The sequence below is a fragment of the Loxodonta africana genome, chromosome 12, assembly GCF_030014295.1.
Source record: "Loxodonta africana isolate mLoxAfr1 chromosome 12, mLoxAfr1.hap2, whole genome shotgun sequence".
In the NCBI taxonomy this organism is placed as follows: domain Eukaryota; kingdom Metazoa; phylum Chordata; class Mammalia; order Proboscidea; family Elephantidae; genus Loxodonta; species Loxodonta africana.
This window is the reverse complement of record NC_087353.1, coordinates 19,041,549-19,060,012: the sequence shown is the minus strand read 5'-3', so window position 1 is coordinate 19,060,012 and position 18,464 is coordinate 19,041,549. Positions and strand designations below refer to the sequence as shown.

At 39.2% G+C, this 18,464-nt stretch overlaps 1 protein-coding gene across 3 annotated transcripts in view; it reads left to right on the top strand.

Annotated features, from left to right (window-relative positions):
- ADAM17 (ADAM metallopeptidase domain 17) overlaps positions 1 to 18,464 on the top strand; it is a 55,091-nt gene that overhangs the window by 20,597 nt on the left and 16,030 nt on the right. For 2 of the 3 annotated variants that reach the window (XM_064295015.1, XM_064295016.1), the window contains exons 7-13: positions 184 to 273; positions 3,131 to 3,244; positions 6,230 to 6,374; positions 6,488 to 6,576; positions 10,155 to 10,307; positions 11,478 to 11,677; positions 12,579 to 12,682. In XM_064295015.1, the coding sequence (XP_064151085.1) occupies positions 184 to 273; positions 3,131 to 3,244; positions 6,230 to 6,374; positions 6,488 to 6,576; positions 10,155 to 10,307; positions 11,478 to 11,677; positions 12,579 to 12,682 (895 nt within the window). Of the gene's footprint in view, positions 1 to 183; positions 274 to 3,125; positions 3,245 to 6,229; positions 6,375 to 6,487; positions 6,577 to 10,154; positions 10,308 to 11,477; positions 11,678 to 12,578; positions 12,683 to 18,464 lie in introns of those variants that run through there. The other variant, XM_064295017.1, reaches the window with a different exon arrangement.

The following is an 18,464-nucleotide window of genomic DNA, read 5'->3' as shown; positions in this document are numbered from 1 at the left end:
ATAATGTCTTTGTTAGAGCTGTCAGTGATAAATGCTAATATGTTAGTGTTAGTTTTTGTTATTGGTAGAAGTTTTTGCAGTGACATTTTCTCTAAACTGAATTTTTATCCCTGTACATTTTGTATTACATTACAAAGTGTGATTAAGATGTCCTTACTCTCTCTCTCTCTTTTGAACACACAGATAGAGCTAATTGACAGAGTTGATGACATCTACCGGAACACTTCATGGGACAATGCGGGTTTTAAGGGCTATGGAATACAGATAGAGCAGGTATTTATCAATGGATATGACTTTTACTACTGAGTTAAATTACGTTATGTAAATATTTGATGCATGTATTCAAAATCAAAAAACTTATCTTTAACTTTAATCAAAAAAAAACCCAGTGCCGTTCAGGAGGTAAATATTCTCAAATGCCAGTAATTTCTTTTTTCTGATGTATCGCATAGTGTTTTTATTATTTATAGATTATGAAGTTTTCTGTTTGTAGGAATGTTTTAGGCACAAAACCTTTTTAATTCCACTGTGATCTCTCCCTTCTCTAAATTCATATCCCTTTTATTTCCTATGGAAACCCTGGTGGCGTAGTGGTTAAATGCTACGGCTACTAACCAAAGGGTCGGCAGTTTGAATCCACCAGGCACTCCTTGAAAACTCTGTGGGGCAGTTCTACTCTGTCCTATAGGGTCGCTATGAGTCGGAAATGACTCGACGGCACTGCGTTTGGTTTTTTTTGGTTTTATTTCCTATACTGTTTTCTTTTTTCTCTGATTATGCTCTATGTCTTTAATTAGAATGTAAGCGTCTGTCTCCAGCAGTGCCTAGCACATATTGTTGAACCTTTAGAAAATTCTGTCAAAAGTACTGTGTATGTTAGTAAGGCATTTATACATATAGAATCATTAGGTCTCTTTCTGCAAACATCTGCTTCTGAGTGCTTGTATTCTTAATAGAGTGTGTCCAGCAATGATTATATTAATGTCACCTTAAATATGTCTCAGCAAATGTTATTCCAGATTGGTAGGACTAATTAAAAAGACTATTCAAGGGTATTGCCTTGGACAAACAGAAATTTTGATATGTAAATTACACAGGTTATTGTCACTATTTTTTTCCAGGTTCTTTTAACCATACCCTCATAGGCTGTGTGGTGTAGTGTTTAGACAGTTTTTTTTTTTAGCTTTTGAAATCACACATCATACTTATATATGTTAAGCTGTTATAGTACTAGCATAAAACTAATATTTTTCCCTTTTCCATTCTCTTTTGCACTTTTTGAGTTATTTTGAGCAGACAGTATATACGCATAGTACAAAAGCCAGTGAAAAGTAAGTCTCCTCAGCTTCTGTCCATTGTCAACCCAGTTCTTTTCCCTAGAGCCACCATGTCACTAGTTTGGTTTGTATCCTTCCTGAGGTATTTTATGCATGTATGATATGGGTATAGGTACATATTTGGCACAATGACAATATGTTGTACACCTTTGCACCCTGCTTTCAGTTCACAAAAATGCTGAAGATTATTCTGTATTGGTACATAGAAAGCTGTCTCACTTTTTAAAATAGCTGCATTGTATTCAAGTTTTAGGAGACCAGTAAATAAAGCTCCTTTAAGAACTTGGAACCAGTTGAAAGACAGAGTAATATAGGAGATAAAAATATCAGCTTCATCAGTGATAAAAGATGGATTGAAGGACGTGGTTTAGATGTGCAGTTGTGGTGAACTTCCAAGTATCTCATCCAGTATTGACCTTGACTGCCTGCCACCAAAGCTACAAAGCCTGACCCAGTGAAGAACCGATGAGACAACTGGCATAACAAAATTTATTAAGAAAATGTTCTGCATCCCACTTTGGTGAGTGGCGTCTGGGGTCTTAAAAGCTTTTGAGGGGCCATTTAAGATCCATCAATTGGTCCCAACCCACTTGGAGCAAAGGAGAATGAAGAACACCAGAGACGCAAGGAAAATATAAGCCCAAGAGACAAAAGGTCCACATAAACCAGAGACTCCATCAGCCTGAGACCAGAAGAACTAGATGGCGCCCGGCTACCACCAGTGACCGCCCTGACAGGGAACACAACGGAGAGTCCTGGACGGAGCAATAGGAAAGTGTGGAGTAGAACTCAAATTCACGTAAAAAGACCAGTCTTAATGATCTGACAGAGAACTGGAAGAATCTCTGAAACTGTGGCCCCAGACACTCTGTTAACCCAGAACTAAAACCATTCCTGAAGCCCACTCTTCAGACAAAGATTAGACTGGACGATAAAACGTAAAATAGTACTTGTGAAGGGTTCAGTCAGATACACAAGACCAAATGGGTGGCTTCTGTCCAGAGGCAGGATGACAAGGCAGGAAAGGACAGGAACTGGTTGAATGGACACAAGAAATTCGGGGTGGAAAGGGGGAGTGTGCTGTCATATTACAGGGATTGGAACTAATGTCACATAACAATATATAAATTTTTGTATGAGAAATTGAGCTGTGAACTTTAGCCTAAAGCACAATTTAAAAGAATAAGAAAAACTGATGAGAATGCATGTCCTGTGCAGACAGGCAGGCAGAGCCACAAGGGAGACACCCAGAAACCTCTAAGCTGAGCATGACTTTGTTCCTTTTCCCAAACTCACTATCCGATCTATTTTTGGAGAAAAGCTTATGTTGTTGCTCTTTTTTTTCTTCTTAGCAGGTTTAATATGAATTTGTCTGAACTACATTTTCAAGGAGAGGTCATTAGTCTTCATTATCTTTTTTTGCCGTGGTGCTGAAAGTAATGTACATCTTACCACTTTATGTTTTTAATCATTGACTACAGTTGAAATAAATATTTTAGGCTCATGTGACTCAAGTTATCATTTTTTCCGACTAAATACAGAACAAATGAAAAATAAAAATATGTTCATAACTTTATAAATCATTCATTGACATATGTTTTCTATGCCATATGCTTCTCAGTCTGTTTTCAGACATTGATTATTACAGCTGAAGAATTTGTGGAGTTTTGGTTCTAAAATATTTCTTCTAGAATGATGGATGGAGTTTTTTTGAACAGATAATATAGTATTATTTCATGAACCTTAATGACTTTTTCCAAAGTGTTCTAAGTATATTATCTCTTTAAGTATAGATCCGCATTCTCAAGTCTCCAGAAAAGGTAAAACCTGGTGAAAAGCACTATAATATGGAAAAAAGTTATCCAAATGAAGAAAAGGATGCTTGGGATGTGAAGATGCTGCTGGAGGTAGGTTGTGGAATCTTAGCTGTGATGCTTTTACCGGAGAGCCAATCACCACTTGATTCTTCTTAGTACCATTTTCTGCTTTGTAATATATGCACCCTATCTGCATTAATGAAGGGACATATTAGAAGAGGTCGTTGGAAACCAGGAGCACTCCACCCCCTGTAGCAGGGCAAGTAGCAAGATAGGCAAAAAAAGAAAAATATAACTTGGAGATCTGACATTCTCTACAGGAATTTTTAAATCTTGTGTTTTTATTCTGGTGATAAATCTAAAGATAGTTAACATAAACTTTCTGTCTTGTATGGAATCTTGCCTTCTAACCGGATGCTGCCACATGATTTTAGTGTCTTGAGTTTGTGTGTGCTGTTGTTTGTTGTAAAATGGCCTTCTGCGAAGTGATAGTGCTTATCTTGTAATGTGTTGGTATGCTTTCTATTGTCGCTCTAACGGATTACCACAAATTGGCAGCTTAAAACAGCACTTTGATTATTGATCTCATAGTTTCTTTGGAGCAGTCCAGGCATGGCGTGGCTCATCTGGACTTTCTGCTTAGGATCTTAGGGGGCGGAAATCGAGTTTCTAAAGCTTGAATGGAGTTAAAGGGCATCATCAACTCTTTATCCAGATAGAGAACCATGAAGTGCTATATCTATATGGGATTCTGGTGTATTTTTTTTTTTTCACACTAAATGATAGCTTTATTGAAATATAATTGACGTACAATAAATTGCATGTATAAAATAATTGCAATTTGATGAATTTTGATATATGTGTACATGTGTGAAATCCTCACCATGGTCGGTATAGTGAACATAGCTCTTACCCTCTAAAGCTTCCTCCTGCCCCTTTGTGTTCCCTTCCTCCCATCTTTTCCCAGTACCTCAATTCACTAACAATCACCCTGAGAGGTAGGTTGTGGTAGCACCATTACTCTTTTAAAGAGTCTCATTAAGGTTAAATGACTTACCCATAGTTAGTTATGCAACTAGAATGGTGGAGCCATAATTGATCTTCAAACTCCTGGAGCAGCTAAACCTTCATACCTCTCTGTTCTTCTAGACAGTCCATGTCAGGAGAGGACCAGAGAGGAAGAACGGCCTGTATCTACAGATGTTCCTCTCCAGTTCTCTTCCTTAAGGTTCTTAGAAGATTCCCAGAAGCCTCACCCTCTTATCATGTTGTTGTTGTTGTTAGGTAGGGTCGAGTTGGTTCTGACTCAAGCAGCCCTGTGTATAACAGCTGTGTACAACGGAACGAAAACACTGCCTGATCCTGCAACCATCCTCACAGTCATTGCTATGTTTGAACCCATTGTTGCAGCCACTGGGTCAGTCTATCTTGTTGACAGTTGTCTTCTCTTTCGATGACCCTCAGCTTTACCAAGCATGATGTCATTCTTCAGGGACTGGTCCCTCATGATAATATGTCCCAAGTACGTGAGACAAGAAGTATCTGGCTGTACGTCTTCCAAGACAGACTTGTTCATTCTTCTGGCAGCCCATGGTCTTGTTAATATTTTTCACCAACACCGTAATTCAGAGGCATCAGTTCTTCTTCGGTCTTCCTTATTCATTGTCCAGCTTTCACATGCGTATGAGGAGATTGAAAATACCATGGCTTGGGCCAGGTGCACCTTAGTCTTCAAGAAGACATCTTTATGTTCTAACACTTCCACGAGATCTTTTGCAGCAGATTTGCCCAATGCAGTGTGTCTTTTGATTTCTTGACTGCTGCTTCCATGATTTTGATTGTGGATCCAAGTAAAATGAAATCCTTGACAACTTCAGTCTTTTCTCCGTTTATCATGATGTTGCTTATTGGTCCAGTTGAGAGGATCTTTGTTTTCTTTATGTTGAGGTATAATTCATCCCGAAGGTAGTAGTCTTTAATCTTCATTCGTAAGTGCTTCAAGTCTTCTTCACTTTGGGCGAGAAATGTGTCATCTGCATATCGCAGGTTGTTAGTGAGTCCCCCTCTGATCTGATGCCGCGTTCTTCTTCATATAGTCCAGCTTCTCGGATTATTGGTCAGCTCTGTCAAAGTGCCAGTGTGGCCAGGAAAGCGTCTCCTGGGAACAATTCACTCCTCATACGGGGCTTTCTGATCTCTCATTTTAAGCATTTTTAAAATCAAGGGTTCTTAGCTTGGAATCTCTGGATTGTTTTCAATGTAAAATGTGAAGCTCCTTTAAGAGAAAAAAAAAAAAAAATCTTGCAAACCTCCAGTGTTGATTTAAAGTAGGTTTTTTATTTTTATTTAAGTAAGCATAAAACTAGGTATATATGCTTTCTTTTTCCTTTAAGTTTATGATTATAACTCCTTTGCAGCCATAAACCCAAAACAAAACAAAAAAATAAAACCACAAAACCAAATAAGACTCTTAAAATACTTAAAACCAATCAGCATCGAGTCAGCTTGGGTTCGTGACAACCCCACATGTCAGAGTAGAACTGTGCTTCGTGGGTTTTCAGTGGCCGAAGTTTTGGAAGTAGGTTGCCAGGCTTTTCTTCTTAGGTGCCTCTAGGTGAACTCAGACCTCCAACCTTTTAGTTAAGCACCGAGTACATTAACTATTTGCACCACCCAGGGGCTCCTGAGGGATCTTTTTTGTTACAGGGTGCTGAGATCCCCTGGAATATATTCCAAGCTGCTTGGACTGTACAGAATTATAACATCTTCAGTGTGTGGCTATACATCTTCAGACCAGCTCTCTAAGGAACAGTGATTTAGTTCTGAGTAGCTATGAAAAGCTCCTAGGCTCTTCCCTATTGTGCTGTCTTACTGGACCACAGTCTCTGCCTTCTCCCCTGTGTCAGTGGATGAGAACCTAGGTCAAGGGCACTGTATTGCAGGATGTGGTGGTTACTGGTGCAGAGCTGGGGTTCGTCATGTGGTGGTACTGCTCTGGAGTGTTGAGCCGAAACCACCTTTTGTCAGATGTATCCGTTAATCTGATTAGGAATACTTTTTTTTTTTTTTTTAAAGCAATTTAGCTTTGATATAGCTGAAGAAGCCTCTAAAGTCTGCCTAGCACATCTTTTCACGTACCAAGATTTTGACATGGGAACTCTTGGATTAGCTTACGTTGGTTCTCCCAGAGCAAACAGTCATGGAGGTGTTTGTCCAAAGGGTAAGTTTTTCTGTTTGTTACACAGATAACAATTCTGGAGTGGTAGGCTGGATGGGTTATATTATAATTTTGTATTTAACAAAAAATTTCTCTCTGTTTTCTTTTTCCTCTAGCTTATTATAGTCCTGTTGGGAAGAAAAATATCTATTTGAATAGTGGTTTGACCAGCACAAAGAATTATGGTAAAACCATCCTTACAAAGGTATGTTCTTTTTATTTTTTAACCTCATTTATGCCATATCTTTCTCAAACTGCTGACCTTTTGGTTAGCAGCCGTGTGCTTAACCACTGGGCCATCAGGGCTTCTTGATACGTTTATGAAGGTATCTTTTAAAAAGTAACATTGTTTTCTGTTTTTTGCCTGAAAGGTAAATATATACAATGAAACCTCTGAGAGCTGGAACTGGACAGGACTGCCTTGTTTTTCTAGGTCTTGCAAGTTTTCTGCCTTTGACAGAGTGCTGTCTTAACCACTTCTCTGTCTCTCATTTTAGTGGAAAATATTTGAGTTTTCCTTCTCTGAGGTTTCCACCTTACACAGGTTCCGGGTTTCACAGGTCTTACTGTACATTCTTTGTGGGAAATAAGAAAATTAAAAACATTAAGAAAACCTGTGAAACTCCCTTTAAAACACATCAGGGTCATTGTTTTCTTTGAGGACATCCCTCCAGAAGCCCTCCGTCATTAGCTCCTATTAGGGCTACTTGTTTTCTAGTCCAGTAATGTAGTTGTCATTCAAAGATGTCCCTGCGCTTTCTCATTTCCTGGACCCTCTGTTCTCTCCCTCTTTCTTGATTTATACCATCATTCTGGTGAAGCATATCCTTCAGGAGCTTTTTAAGAAATGGTACATGAGAGACAAATTCTTGGGATTTTGCATATCCAAAAATGCCTTTTTTCTACTCTTAAGCTTGACTGCTAATGTAGCTGGGCTTGTCCTCTGTTCCCTCAGAAACTGAAAGCATTGCTCCATTTTCTTCTAGCTTTTCATGTTGCACTTAAAGAGTCTGAAATCACGCTGGCACCTTATCCTTTGTATGGGACCTGTTGTTTTTTTTTTCTTTCTGGAATATTTTAGGATTTGTTAGGATCCAAAAATTTATCTGTTGGAAAATCCAATAAACAGTGGCTTAAATAATGGGCTTATTTGTCTTACGCAACAAGAAAGAAGTTCAGGCGTAGCATTCTCCAGCTGGAATAGCAGCTCAGTGATGCGCTTGGGTCCAGGATCTTCCCGTTTTTCACGCAGCGTTTCTAAACAGTTAGGCCTTTTTCCTCATGCTTATTATAGCCTGGTCACTGGATGGTTCTCTTCTGTGCTACAAAGGGGTGGAGAAGGAGACCATAGCCAGCCTGGTCCGACCATTTTTAAAAGCTTCTCTGGAATCCCCACCCACTGGCTCTGTTAATATCTCATTGGACAGAACTGGGTCACAGTACTGTCCATAGCCTGAAGGGAGTGTAGGAAGGTGGCTATTGTAGCTGAGTACATTGCTGCCCTGAGCAGAATTAGCGCTCTGTAAGTAAGGGAGAAAGGGAGAGTTGATATTGGGTAGGAAATACTAGTGTTTGATAAAGTAGTGTTTTGACTGTGATGATACACATGACATAGGTTCCCCTCCCCACTCACCGTGGTGGGCAGATGTTGCTTCAGTCTGGAGGCTTACATCTTTATGTAAAACTTTCTAATCTCTTTGATAATTTTTTATCCCTTGTTTTTTCTTTTCTACTTGGAACTCCATTAACCCAGATACATGATCTCCTAGAAGGATAATCAGATTTTTTTTCAATTTTTTTCTCCTATTTCCTGTTTATCTTCTAGATGAGTGTCCTCAACTTTATCTTCAGCCATTTTTGAATTTTTTCTATTCCTACTAGCATTTTTTTTTTCAGTAGCCCCTTTGTCCTGTTTCTTTCTTACAGCTTCCTGTTTTTTTTCATGATTGTAGCCTGTTATTTCTGTCTCTAACTCATAACTTTTTTCACTTCCCAAAATTTTGTTACCATCTATTGTCTGCTGTTGTCTCTTCTGTTCCTTGTTTTTGCTTGGTTCTTTTCTTTCCATCGCTTTACTGTAGTTTTAGTGGAATTTCACAAAAGAGCAGAGGTAAATGCAGGCATACAGTTTTTAATTGGAAGCCTTCCATAATTGTTGATTTTAACTCAAAAAATAAAAAATGAAAAAAGTTAAATAACAGCCATCAGTTCAAGTAATTGGGGAAGAGTAGAAATATTGATGAGTAAAAGAAAAACTGTGTGGGAGATGGGAGCATGAATTACAGAAATGACCAATAGTGCCTTGCATTCAAATCTGTTTTTTCTGCTGCTCTAATCTAATTCCTCCATCTTCCTAAACCTTCTGAAAACCCTGCCACGTAACAAGCAAACAACCCCCGCCCGTCCCCCAAAAAGAGGAAAGAAAGTGAAGCGTATTGTGAAGTTTCATCAGAGTTTGAGTACTGAAGGGACAGTTAAGATGAAAATGCCATGACCATGTAGAAAGAATAGGACAGAAGAAAGAAAAGATCAGAAAAAGATAAAATGATTATTGAAGAGTAACAATATTGGCATTTCCTAGACTAATAAATATGTGAAGTGGGATGAGAGAAGAAAAAGACATTAGTCATTTTTGGAAGCCTTTTCATTTCCAAAATTATTTCTTTCTTATGGTGCTCCTTTACCTTTTTGGTGTCATATTATCTTAAATGGTTTGCTTTCATGACATTCTCCTCTGTCTTCCAGAATTTTTTTCTTACAAGACACACACAGCAAAAAAATAAACTTACTTTGAAAATTTTGAGTTATTTTTACAGCATCAAAGTCAGTTAAGAGAATCCTCTAATGAATTCAAAAAAGCACAGTTAGGAGTTACTTCTCCGTGTTACACCTTTGGTATTTGAGTGTTTTTTTATCTGAGATGCTAAAAATTCAAAGCTTCTTCATTACCATTTAAATATAAACCTATGAAAGCTTCTGGAGTTGGGCATTGACTTTAGAACTGGGACTCTTCTTGTCTAGAAAAATGAACTGCAAAATATTAATTTTTCATTTCGTGTTCCATGGAGTGTTTTTCCCCCCTTAGAAAAAAATTCAGGAATTTTACATTTGTTACTATATTTTTTTATTTGGATAAATGTGGGACAAGTTTTTTCGGCCATGCTGGCTAAATTCATTTTTATGTTATTAACAGATAGAAATTCTCTGGTGATAGATTAAGCACAGCCTTTTAACTGGATTCTGATAAATCAAATGTGCTAGGTGGTTAAGATTGTCCTGGAGATGAATTCAATCACTGAGATAAGAAACATTGTTCTGGTGTTCCTCAGTTATCTTGTTTTGTCACTTCTTGCTTTTTTTTTTTCCTCCTCTGCTTGTGTGCTTTAGATTTTCTCAGCAGTGTGATTAGAATGAGGGGAGAGTGGTACTTAGCTACCGTAGCTGTTTGTTTAGCAATACCAGACAGTGGCTGGCTAAGATGGCCAGTGTGGGTAGTTTTGTCATGAATGTTCCAGCACCTCTTGTAAGTTATATTTTCTTAAATTGATTTAATTTCATCCTTCTAGTACTATTTATGGGTTTTTAGTACTATTTAATGGTATTGGTATTAAATACAGTCTTTAATTTCTGTAATTGATAGAAGTAATCATAATCCAGGTGTTATTCTTTTGTAGACTGGTTTACTAATCAGGGCCTTGTTTTAAGACCGTGTGGGCCAAACTGGCTGAAGTAGCTGATGGTTGGGTGTTGGGAAATAACGTGTCCTTTTGCATGATCCTTTAGGAAGCCGACCTGGTTACAACTCATGAATTGGGACACAATTTTGGAGCAGAACATGATCCTGATGGGCTAGCAGAATGTGCCCCTAATGAGGATCAGGGAGGGAAGTATGTCATGTATCCCATAGCTGTGAGTGGAGACCATGAGAACAATAAGGTATGTATATTCTGAAGCTTTTTTACCTGGTTAGGACAAGGAAAAGAGGCTGTGATTGATTATCACCAGAGCTCAGAAAGGAATTCCATTCCTAGGTATTTCTCTAGGGGTCAGACTGCAAATTCCAAAGTACTACCACTTAGTTGTATGTTTTGCAGTGAAGCATGTCCGTCCAAATCTAGTTAAAGCTACCATATGGGCTATTTGTTATCAAGGTTAATTGCTTGTAGATTTGGAAAATGGAATAATGACAACTTGTGTTGAAGCTTTAGATTTCAGGTTCTGGTGGGGTCAGGCTTTACATTAAAATTTTCGTGTCTTTTTATTTACTAGTTGTCATTCATTTTAACTCTACAGTACTTTACAATTTGTATGTTTTCATAAACCTTTACACTAACACACATAGAGTTTACCAGACTATAAGCCTCATATGAGTAAGATTCCCAAATTTTAAAGGGGGACTTTTGAGCACTTCTGTGTTCTTAAGTTGGGAAACTAAGGTAGAGGCTCCCTTTAAGACACTGTCCAGCTGTAGAAAAACTCAGAGCAACAGTTAAAATCTTGGGAACCCATGAAAATGTGTAGGCAATAATTTGCAATTTAGTTGTTAAATAGACTATATATAATATCATGCCTCTTAGTAAGCTCTGATATGTCAAAACTTTTAACAGGGGTCATTCATCTAAACAGGGAAAGAGAAAGGGTAAGCCAGCAACAAAACCTGTTCTACCTTCCTGAGTCATTTTGTCTGGGAAGATGGGGGATGTGTGCCTCATTCTCACTGCCACACAGCAGTGCTGAGCATAAGAAACGAGGGAGACCCACGGATGGATGGAGTCCACAGGCTCTCAGCTCGTGCCAGACTGCCTGTCCCCTTGATGGTGTTGGCTGGGTGTTGGTCTCAGCCTTTGTATAGCTTACCTGCATGTGAAGAGTTTTAGGCCTTTAACCAAATTCACACCAGCGTTGTAGCATCCCGCAGAGGGAAATACTCCATTCCCTATAGATGGCATTGAGAGGAGGCAGTAACGGGCCCTTGACATACCTCCAGGGTAGCTCTAATTGTGGTTTTTAACATTTAAAGTTTGTCTCTATAGAGGAAGTGTAAACATTTGGGGATGGATTTTTGTTATGTTATTTTTGGTCCTTTGTGGCCTTTTTTTTCCCCAGATGTTTTCAAACTGCAGCAAACAGTCAATCTATAAGACCATTGAAAGTAAGGCCCAGGAGTGTTTTCAAGAACGCAGCAACAAAGTGTGTGGGAACTCCAGGGTGGATGAAGGGGAAGAATGCGATCCTGGCATCATGTACCTGAACAACGACAGCTGCTGCAACAATGACTGTACATTGAAACAAGGCGTTCAGTGCAGGTGAGAAATAAATCACCACAGTCACTTTGAGGGGTTAGCGTAACAAGGTGTCCAACAAGCAGCAAACTGAGAACGCAGGGGCCTTAGAATTCGTTAGAGGGTGTGTGTGTGGGTAGCTGGGTGTATGTACCCCTTTGCCCTTTAGAGCAGAAAAATGCTTTCTGGGAAGCAGTTTGTCATTATGTACCAAAATCCTTAATCTTGCATACTGTTTGATTAGGATTCCCACAGTTTGATTAGGATTCCCACAGTTTGAAGAATCTTTTTTTGAAGAAGCAGATGGACAAGAAGGGTAATTTAACAGGGATGTTCATGACCGCATTCTTTTATAATAGTCACATATTGGCAACACTCAAAATGACAGTCCTGGGATAGAGTAAATGAATTATTGTGTGTCCATACAATGGAATAGCACTCTAGAAGACTTGTTTAATGATGTAAACGAAACACGGAGGAAACAGGTTAAAAATTAGAAGGTTGCTGTGTTAGTATTTTTATGTCACTGATAGACCAGTGGCTGGCTGATAAGAGGGAAACTGATATGTGGTGAAGAATTGGGATTTAACTGTATATAATGCATGTTAATGTTATAACCACTGATAGGAAGCAGGGCTCTGGCTGGCTAGTGGTCTTAACCATTGATGGCCTTGCAGTTGCATGTCTTTTTTTTTTTTTTTTATTACTGTATTAAAGTAACAAAAGCTAAGGTTACCAAGATGTTTTCGTGGTGGATTGTTTTGGACCACCTGCCCTTGTACAGAGTGGCATTGATGTTGCCCCGTGGGTGATTCAGCCAGGAGATCCTCTCCTGTGATCTTCAGGTCAGTGTAACAGTACCTCAGTGTTTAAACATGGGGTCGTCGTTTGAATTGAACTGTCCCTGTCTGCTCTTTTTCTACAGTGATAGGAACAGCCCTTGTTGTAAAAACTGCCAGTTTGAGACTGCCCAGAAGAAGTGCCAAGAAGCTATTAACGCCACTTGTAAAGGCGTGTCTTACTGCACAGGTGTGTACTCTCGTGGGTTCTCTTGGAATACTCTGACGCAGTACCAGAGCTTGTGTGTGTGTGTGTGTGCACGCATGTGTGTGCACGCATGAATGAAAAACATAACGTTAGTTTACATGAAAGCAACCCTCTTGTAGCCCATGTGCAGAGTCGAGTTGACCATACTCCTTAGTTTGTGCTACATGATTGTCATTGGTCTGTGCAAGATCGCTTTACTGTTTTATTGCTTCTCATTTATTTCTCTTTCATTCCCGTCACTTCTGTTATCCTTCCGCTCATAGACATCCATTCTAATGTGTTTAATGTTTGCTCTCTCTGTGTGTATATCCTCGAAAGACGTTACAGTGTTATTTTGTGTATATGTGTGTTTTTAATGCACCAAAATGATATTCTACCTTAGATCTACTTTTTAAAAAACCTTATTACCATGTTTTTAAGAATTACCTGTATTGCCCTATACATCTCTGCCTGTATTTTTGTATCTGTATCTCGTTCATTACAGTCATGCATTGCTTAATGTCTGTGATAGGTTCCGTGAAATAGGATATTTTGGGATTTGGATGTTGTGCAAACACCATTTCATGCATGAAGATCCTTTCAGGCACTGGTTTCCAGAGTAAGGAGACTTCGTCCATATTAAAAACTTGCTGGGGCAAATGACCTCCCTCTGCAAGTAGTTCATCTAAGGTTTCAACAAACTCTGCTGCCTTCGCATCAGCACTCACAGACTCGCCACTCACTTTGATATTATGCATCAAAAAACATTGTTTGAAGCACTCGAACCACCTGGAACTAGCACTGAACTCGCTATCATAGTCTGGTCCTGCTTTTTCTTAAGCATCTCTAACAGGCTTCATGCCTTAGAGGTGATCGTCAGCGTGCTGAGAGGGATTCGCTTTTGTGTTTGATCCTCAATCCATGTCATTAGCAGTTTCTCTGTATCTGATATAGGTCCCTCTCATGTCTTCATTAGCCTTGTAGCTTTCAGTGGAGCCAATCTTTTAACAGAATTTTTTCTTTCTTTTTGAGGATTGCTGTGATTGTCAAGTGTGATATGCCTAAATCCACTACATCCCATTTTCTGGTTGGTATTTCTGAGCTTTCTTATAACCTTACAGGACCACAGATGTATATGTGGTCGGTCGTTGCCCAAATGGGTGTTAAGTGGCACGTGACTGTATTTTGGGTACCTGCATAGTATACGGTAATGTGACTTCTTATATTTTACTTATCCATTCCCTAAATGAAAACAGCTTGGGTTGCCTTAATCTCTTTCACAGTACATGATGAGCATCCTTGTATAATGCTTTATGCATCTGTGTAAGAGTTTCTCTGAGTGCACACACAGGAGCGAAATTGCTTTGTCACAGCGTAAGGTACTGCGTTGGTCTCTAGAATAGCATTACTGGTTTGTTAGTCCCATCATTAGTGCATGAGAGTTCCTTTGTCCCCATGTCCATGCTAACACTTGGTACTATCCACTCTTATTTTTTGCCAGTGTGTTGAGTATAAAGTGATTTCTCTTTTTTATTTACATCTTTCTTGAATATCTCTTTTTATACTTGTTAGCTCTTCAGATTTCTCCTTCTGCGAATAGCCAGTTTTTTTTTATGTTTAGTTCATTTTTCAAAATTGGGTTTCGTGTCTTTTTGGTATTGCCTTGGAGCAGTTCTTGTGTCAGAATCCATTTGGTTTAAACATTGCATGTATCTTCTTCCTATCTGTTGTCCTTCCTGGAACAGAAATTTTTAATTTTAATATAATCGTATCTGTCGCTTTGTGTGTGTATATGTGTGTGCATGCATGGGTACGTGTAGATGTTTAATTGTGAAAAGTTACGAAGATATTTTCCACAGCTGCTTCTGTTAGCTTCATTTTACATTTGGGACTTTGATCAATCTGGAGCTAACCTTTAAAACTCTTATTGATTATATCTTTTGTAGTTGTTACATCATCTGCCGGTTGTTGTTTTATATATTTCAGAGTCATATTACTAGGTACATAAATGAACACGTTCTTTATGTCTTCCTGATCTGTTATTCCTTTACCAATATATAATGTTCCCTTTTGACACTTAACGGTGTGTTTTGACTTAAATGTTGTTACTCAATTTGCTACCCCAGTTTTGTTTTGTTAGTCTGGTATGTTTATCACATTCTTCTGTTCTCTAACCTTTCTGTATCTTTTGTTTTGTTTGTTTTTTGGTGACAGCCTTATTGCAGTATAATTCACATTCCATACAATTCACCCATTTAAAGTTTAGAGCTCACTGGTTTTCAGTTGTGCAACGATCACCACAATCAATTAAGAACATTTTCTTTTCCCTAAAAAGAAACTCCATACCCTTTAGCCACCTCCTGTGAACCCTCCAGTCCCTCCCAGCCAACCATTAATCCACTTTCTGTCTCTATAGATTTGCCCATTCTGGACTTTTTATATAAATGGAATCATACAACATGTGGTCTTTTGTGACCGGCTTCTTTCAACTATCATAATGTTTTCAGTGTTCATGTTGTATCATGTTTCAGTACTTCATTTCTTTTTATTGCTGAATAATATTCCACATTTTGTTTATCCATTTGTCGGTTGATGGACACTTTGGTTGTTTCTCCTTTTTGACTATTATGAATAATGCTGCTATGAACATTGAAGTACAAGTTTTTATGTGGGTGTATTATATTCATTTCCGTTGTGTGTTTACCTAGGTGTGTGGAATTGCTAGGTCATGCGGTAACTTTTAATCTTTAGAGGAACTGCTAGATTGTTTTACAAAGTGGCTCCCCCATTTTGCAATCCCACCAGCAGTGTATGAGGGTTCCAGTATCTCCACATCCTTGCCAACACTTGTTACTGTCTTTTTAATTGTGGCCATCCAAGTGGCATAAAGTTGTATCTTATTTTGGTTTTTCCTTTGGTTTTTAAATATGCATCTTATAACATATTGCTTACAGCTTTTATGTTCTGAGATCTGTCAGTATCACATTTGTTTGCCAGAGGTCAGGAGCCTGAATATCTCAGAATTATGTGTTCAAAAACGTTTTCTCACTGTGCTCAGTGTTTCAGTCTTTATTATTACAATAATAAAAATAGGTTCTGAAAGATGGCTTCTTTTTAAGTAAACATATATAAAACAATTGGAAAAAAATGGATTCGCTGTTCTTTTCGAGCAGCCTTTTGTTCTCTTAATATTTTCACATGAAGTAGCAGCTAACAGAGGATAAGCTTATTATAAGGAATCAACATTTTGCGCCCAACAGCATGGCATAACTTGGGAACTTGTTAGAATGGGAATTCTCGGCCCCCCCACCCCGACCCCATACCTACTGCAACAGAAATTCTGGGAATGGGGCCCAGCAGCCGTTGTTACAACGTTCCTTCAGGTGATTCTGGTCCGTGCTAACTTAGAGAACCTTGTTAATCGATGATGCTACCTTTTTAGTTATCTTCTTACATCTGGTACTGATTTTAGCCTTATTAAGGACAGTAGGTGTTCAACAAATACTCATTAAGCATTTTTTACATATATGTTCAGGACAGCATCATATACTAAAAATATAAAAATGATACACAGTATGCATATTCACTGAGCTGACTGTACTTTTGTAATGTAGCTTGCTTCCAGCAGTGGTAGTTTGTTGAATAACTAACTCTGTCTTAGTTTCTTAGGGCTGCTACAACAAAATACCGCAAGGCAGGTGACTTTGAAGAGCAGAAATTTATCGTCACACAGTTCTGGAGGCCAGAAGCCCAAATTCAAGGCTCCGGCGGGGCCATGTTTTCTTTGTCTGCTCTAGGGGAAGATCCTTCTCGGGCTCTTTCAGCTTCCGGTAGTTCAACGTGTTTCTTGCCACTCGCTGGCCCTTAGATGCATCTGCACGTGGTGTCTGTCTTCCCCCAGTGTGACCCCATCTCTGTGTCTCTTCTCTCTTCTTATAAAACACCACTGAGAAAGAATTAGGACCCACCCTACTCTGGTATGACCTTGTTAACTTATGTCTTCAGGGAAAGACCCTGTATCCAGAAATGGTCACATTCACCAGTACAGGGCTTAGGATGTCAACTCAATCCGTAACAGACTGTCTTGTTGATACTACAAATGCCCAGTGCCTGAAAAGGGTTTTATAAGTTAAGAAATAAAATATGTACAGTGCCCAACAAAGTGCCTGGTATAAGGTACTTAAACAGTTGCTTTTATATGAAATAAGCCAGATTTCTTTTAAGTTCTGTGTTACTGCTTCACGGCCCTTTAAGTCAGGATTCTTTTGACTGGTTCCATCCAGTTGAAAGACTAGTCCTCCAGAACTCCGGATAGTCTGCCGCTTTCGTGCAATAGTGTTTCTCTCCTTGTGTTGACTTTTAAACTGCTTGTGCTGTTGATTTTCCGTGAGCCACTCATTCTGTCCTCTCTGTTCCCAGTTGAACTTCCTTCAGTGACTTTTCTTTGTCTCTAAAAATTACTGAGTCATTCAAAAAATACTTCTGGTGTACCTACGGTGTGATAGGGATTAGATATATACTGACTAATAAATAAATGTGATCCTTGCTCTCTGAAGCTTACCAGTCTAGTGGTGGGAGAGAGAAAGTCATAGATTATCAAATAGATATTAATTGCAAAGCATATGCTATGAAGGAAATAAATAGTATATAGTGATAGAGGGTAAAGGACATGGGAGAAAGCACATCAATTTAGGGCACTCAGGATGTCTCAGAAGAGAAGGTCCTTGAGACAAGATGTAAGGGATCAGAAAAAGGCAGCCAGGGAAGAGTGGGAACAAGAGCATTCTAGGGAGAGGGAACTGCATGTGTTCATTTTCTGAGCTTAGAAAGACCTTGGAGTGTTCCTCGTAGACCCTTGTAGCTGTGGGAGAGCTATACGAGGCGAAGTTGGGGAGGGAGGCAGAGGCCAGGTCATGCAGTGTTTCAGAGACTTCATAGGGAGTTTGCATTTTATTCCAAGTACATTGGGACGCTACTTAAGTGTTTTAAATAGGGGGTTCCAAGACTGTTGGGTCTCCTACACTGAGGAAAGAGTGATGGTGCGTTTGGGTAAGAGTGTAGAGATTACCGAGTTAACTGCAGTAGAGATTGGTGCCTTGGACTAAGGTCGTAGCAATGAATGTGAACAAGAATGAATGAACTCAAGACCATTTTAAAGGTAGAAATGACAAGATTTGCTTACAGTTTAGACATGGGCATTAGGGACAGAGGATTGGGAGAAAGCCAATTCAGAATTGAAATAGTGCAGTTTACTGAAATGGGAAGATGTGGATGGGGGCGGGGTGAGATTAAGAGTTGAACTTTCAGTTTGAGATGCCTCCGTGCGGTGTCAAATACTCATAGGTCTGGGCTTGAGGGTGAAGTTAGAATTGGTGCTGTAACTTTGAGGCTGTCAGCATATAGATGGGAATGAATGAAATTATCTAGGAAGCTAGAAGAATAGAGAAGGTCCTGGATTAAGCTCTGTGGGACGTCCAGCATTTGAGATTGGGTAGGTGAGGAGGAGGAAGCAGCAAAGGTGACTGAGACAGTATTGTCAGTAGGCTAGGAGGAAAATCTGGTGAGCGTGGTGTCACAGGGACCAAAAGAGTGGTTTTTCTAGAAAGAGGGAGTGATCACTACATTAAATTCTGCTGAAAAGTCAGGTAAGATGAGGACAGGAAAATGGCCATTGGATTTGGTGATACGGAAGTCAGTGGTGACCTTCAGGAGGGCAATTTCAGAATGAAACCAGAAGCCGTATTTGTGAGCGCTCACCCTGCTAGTGGGAACGTAGAGCTGTACA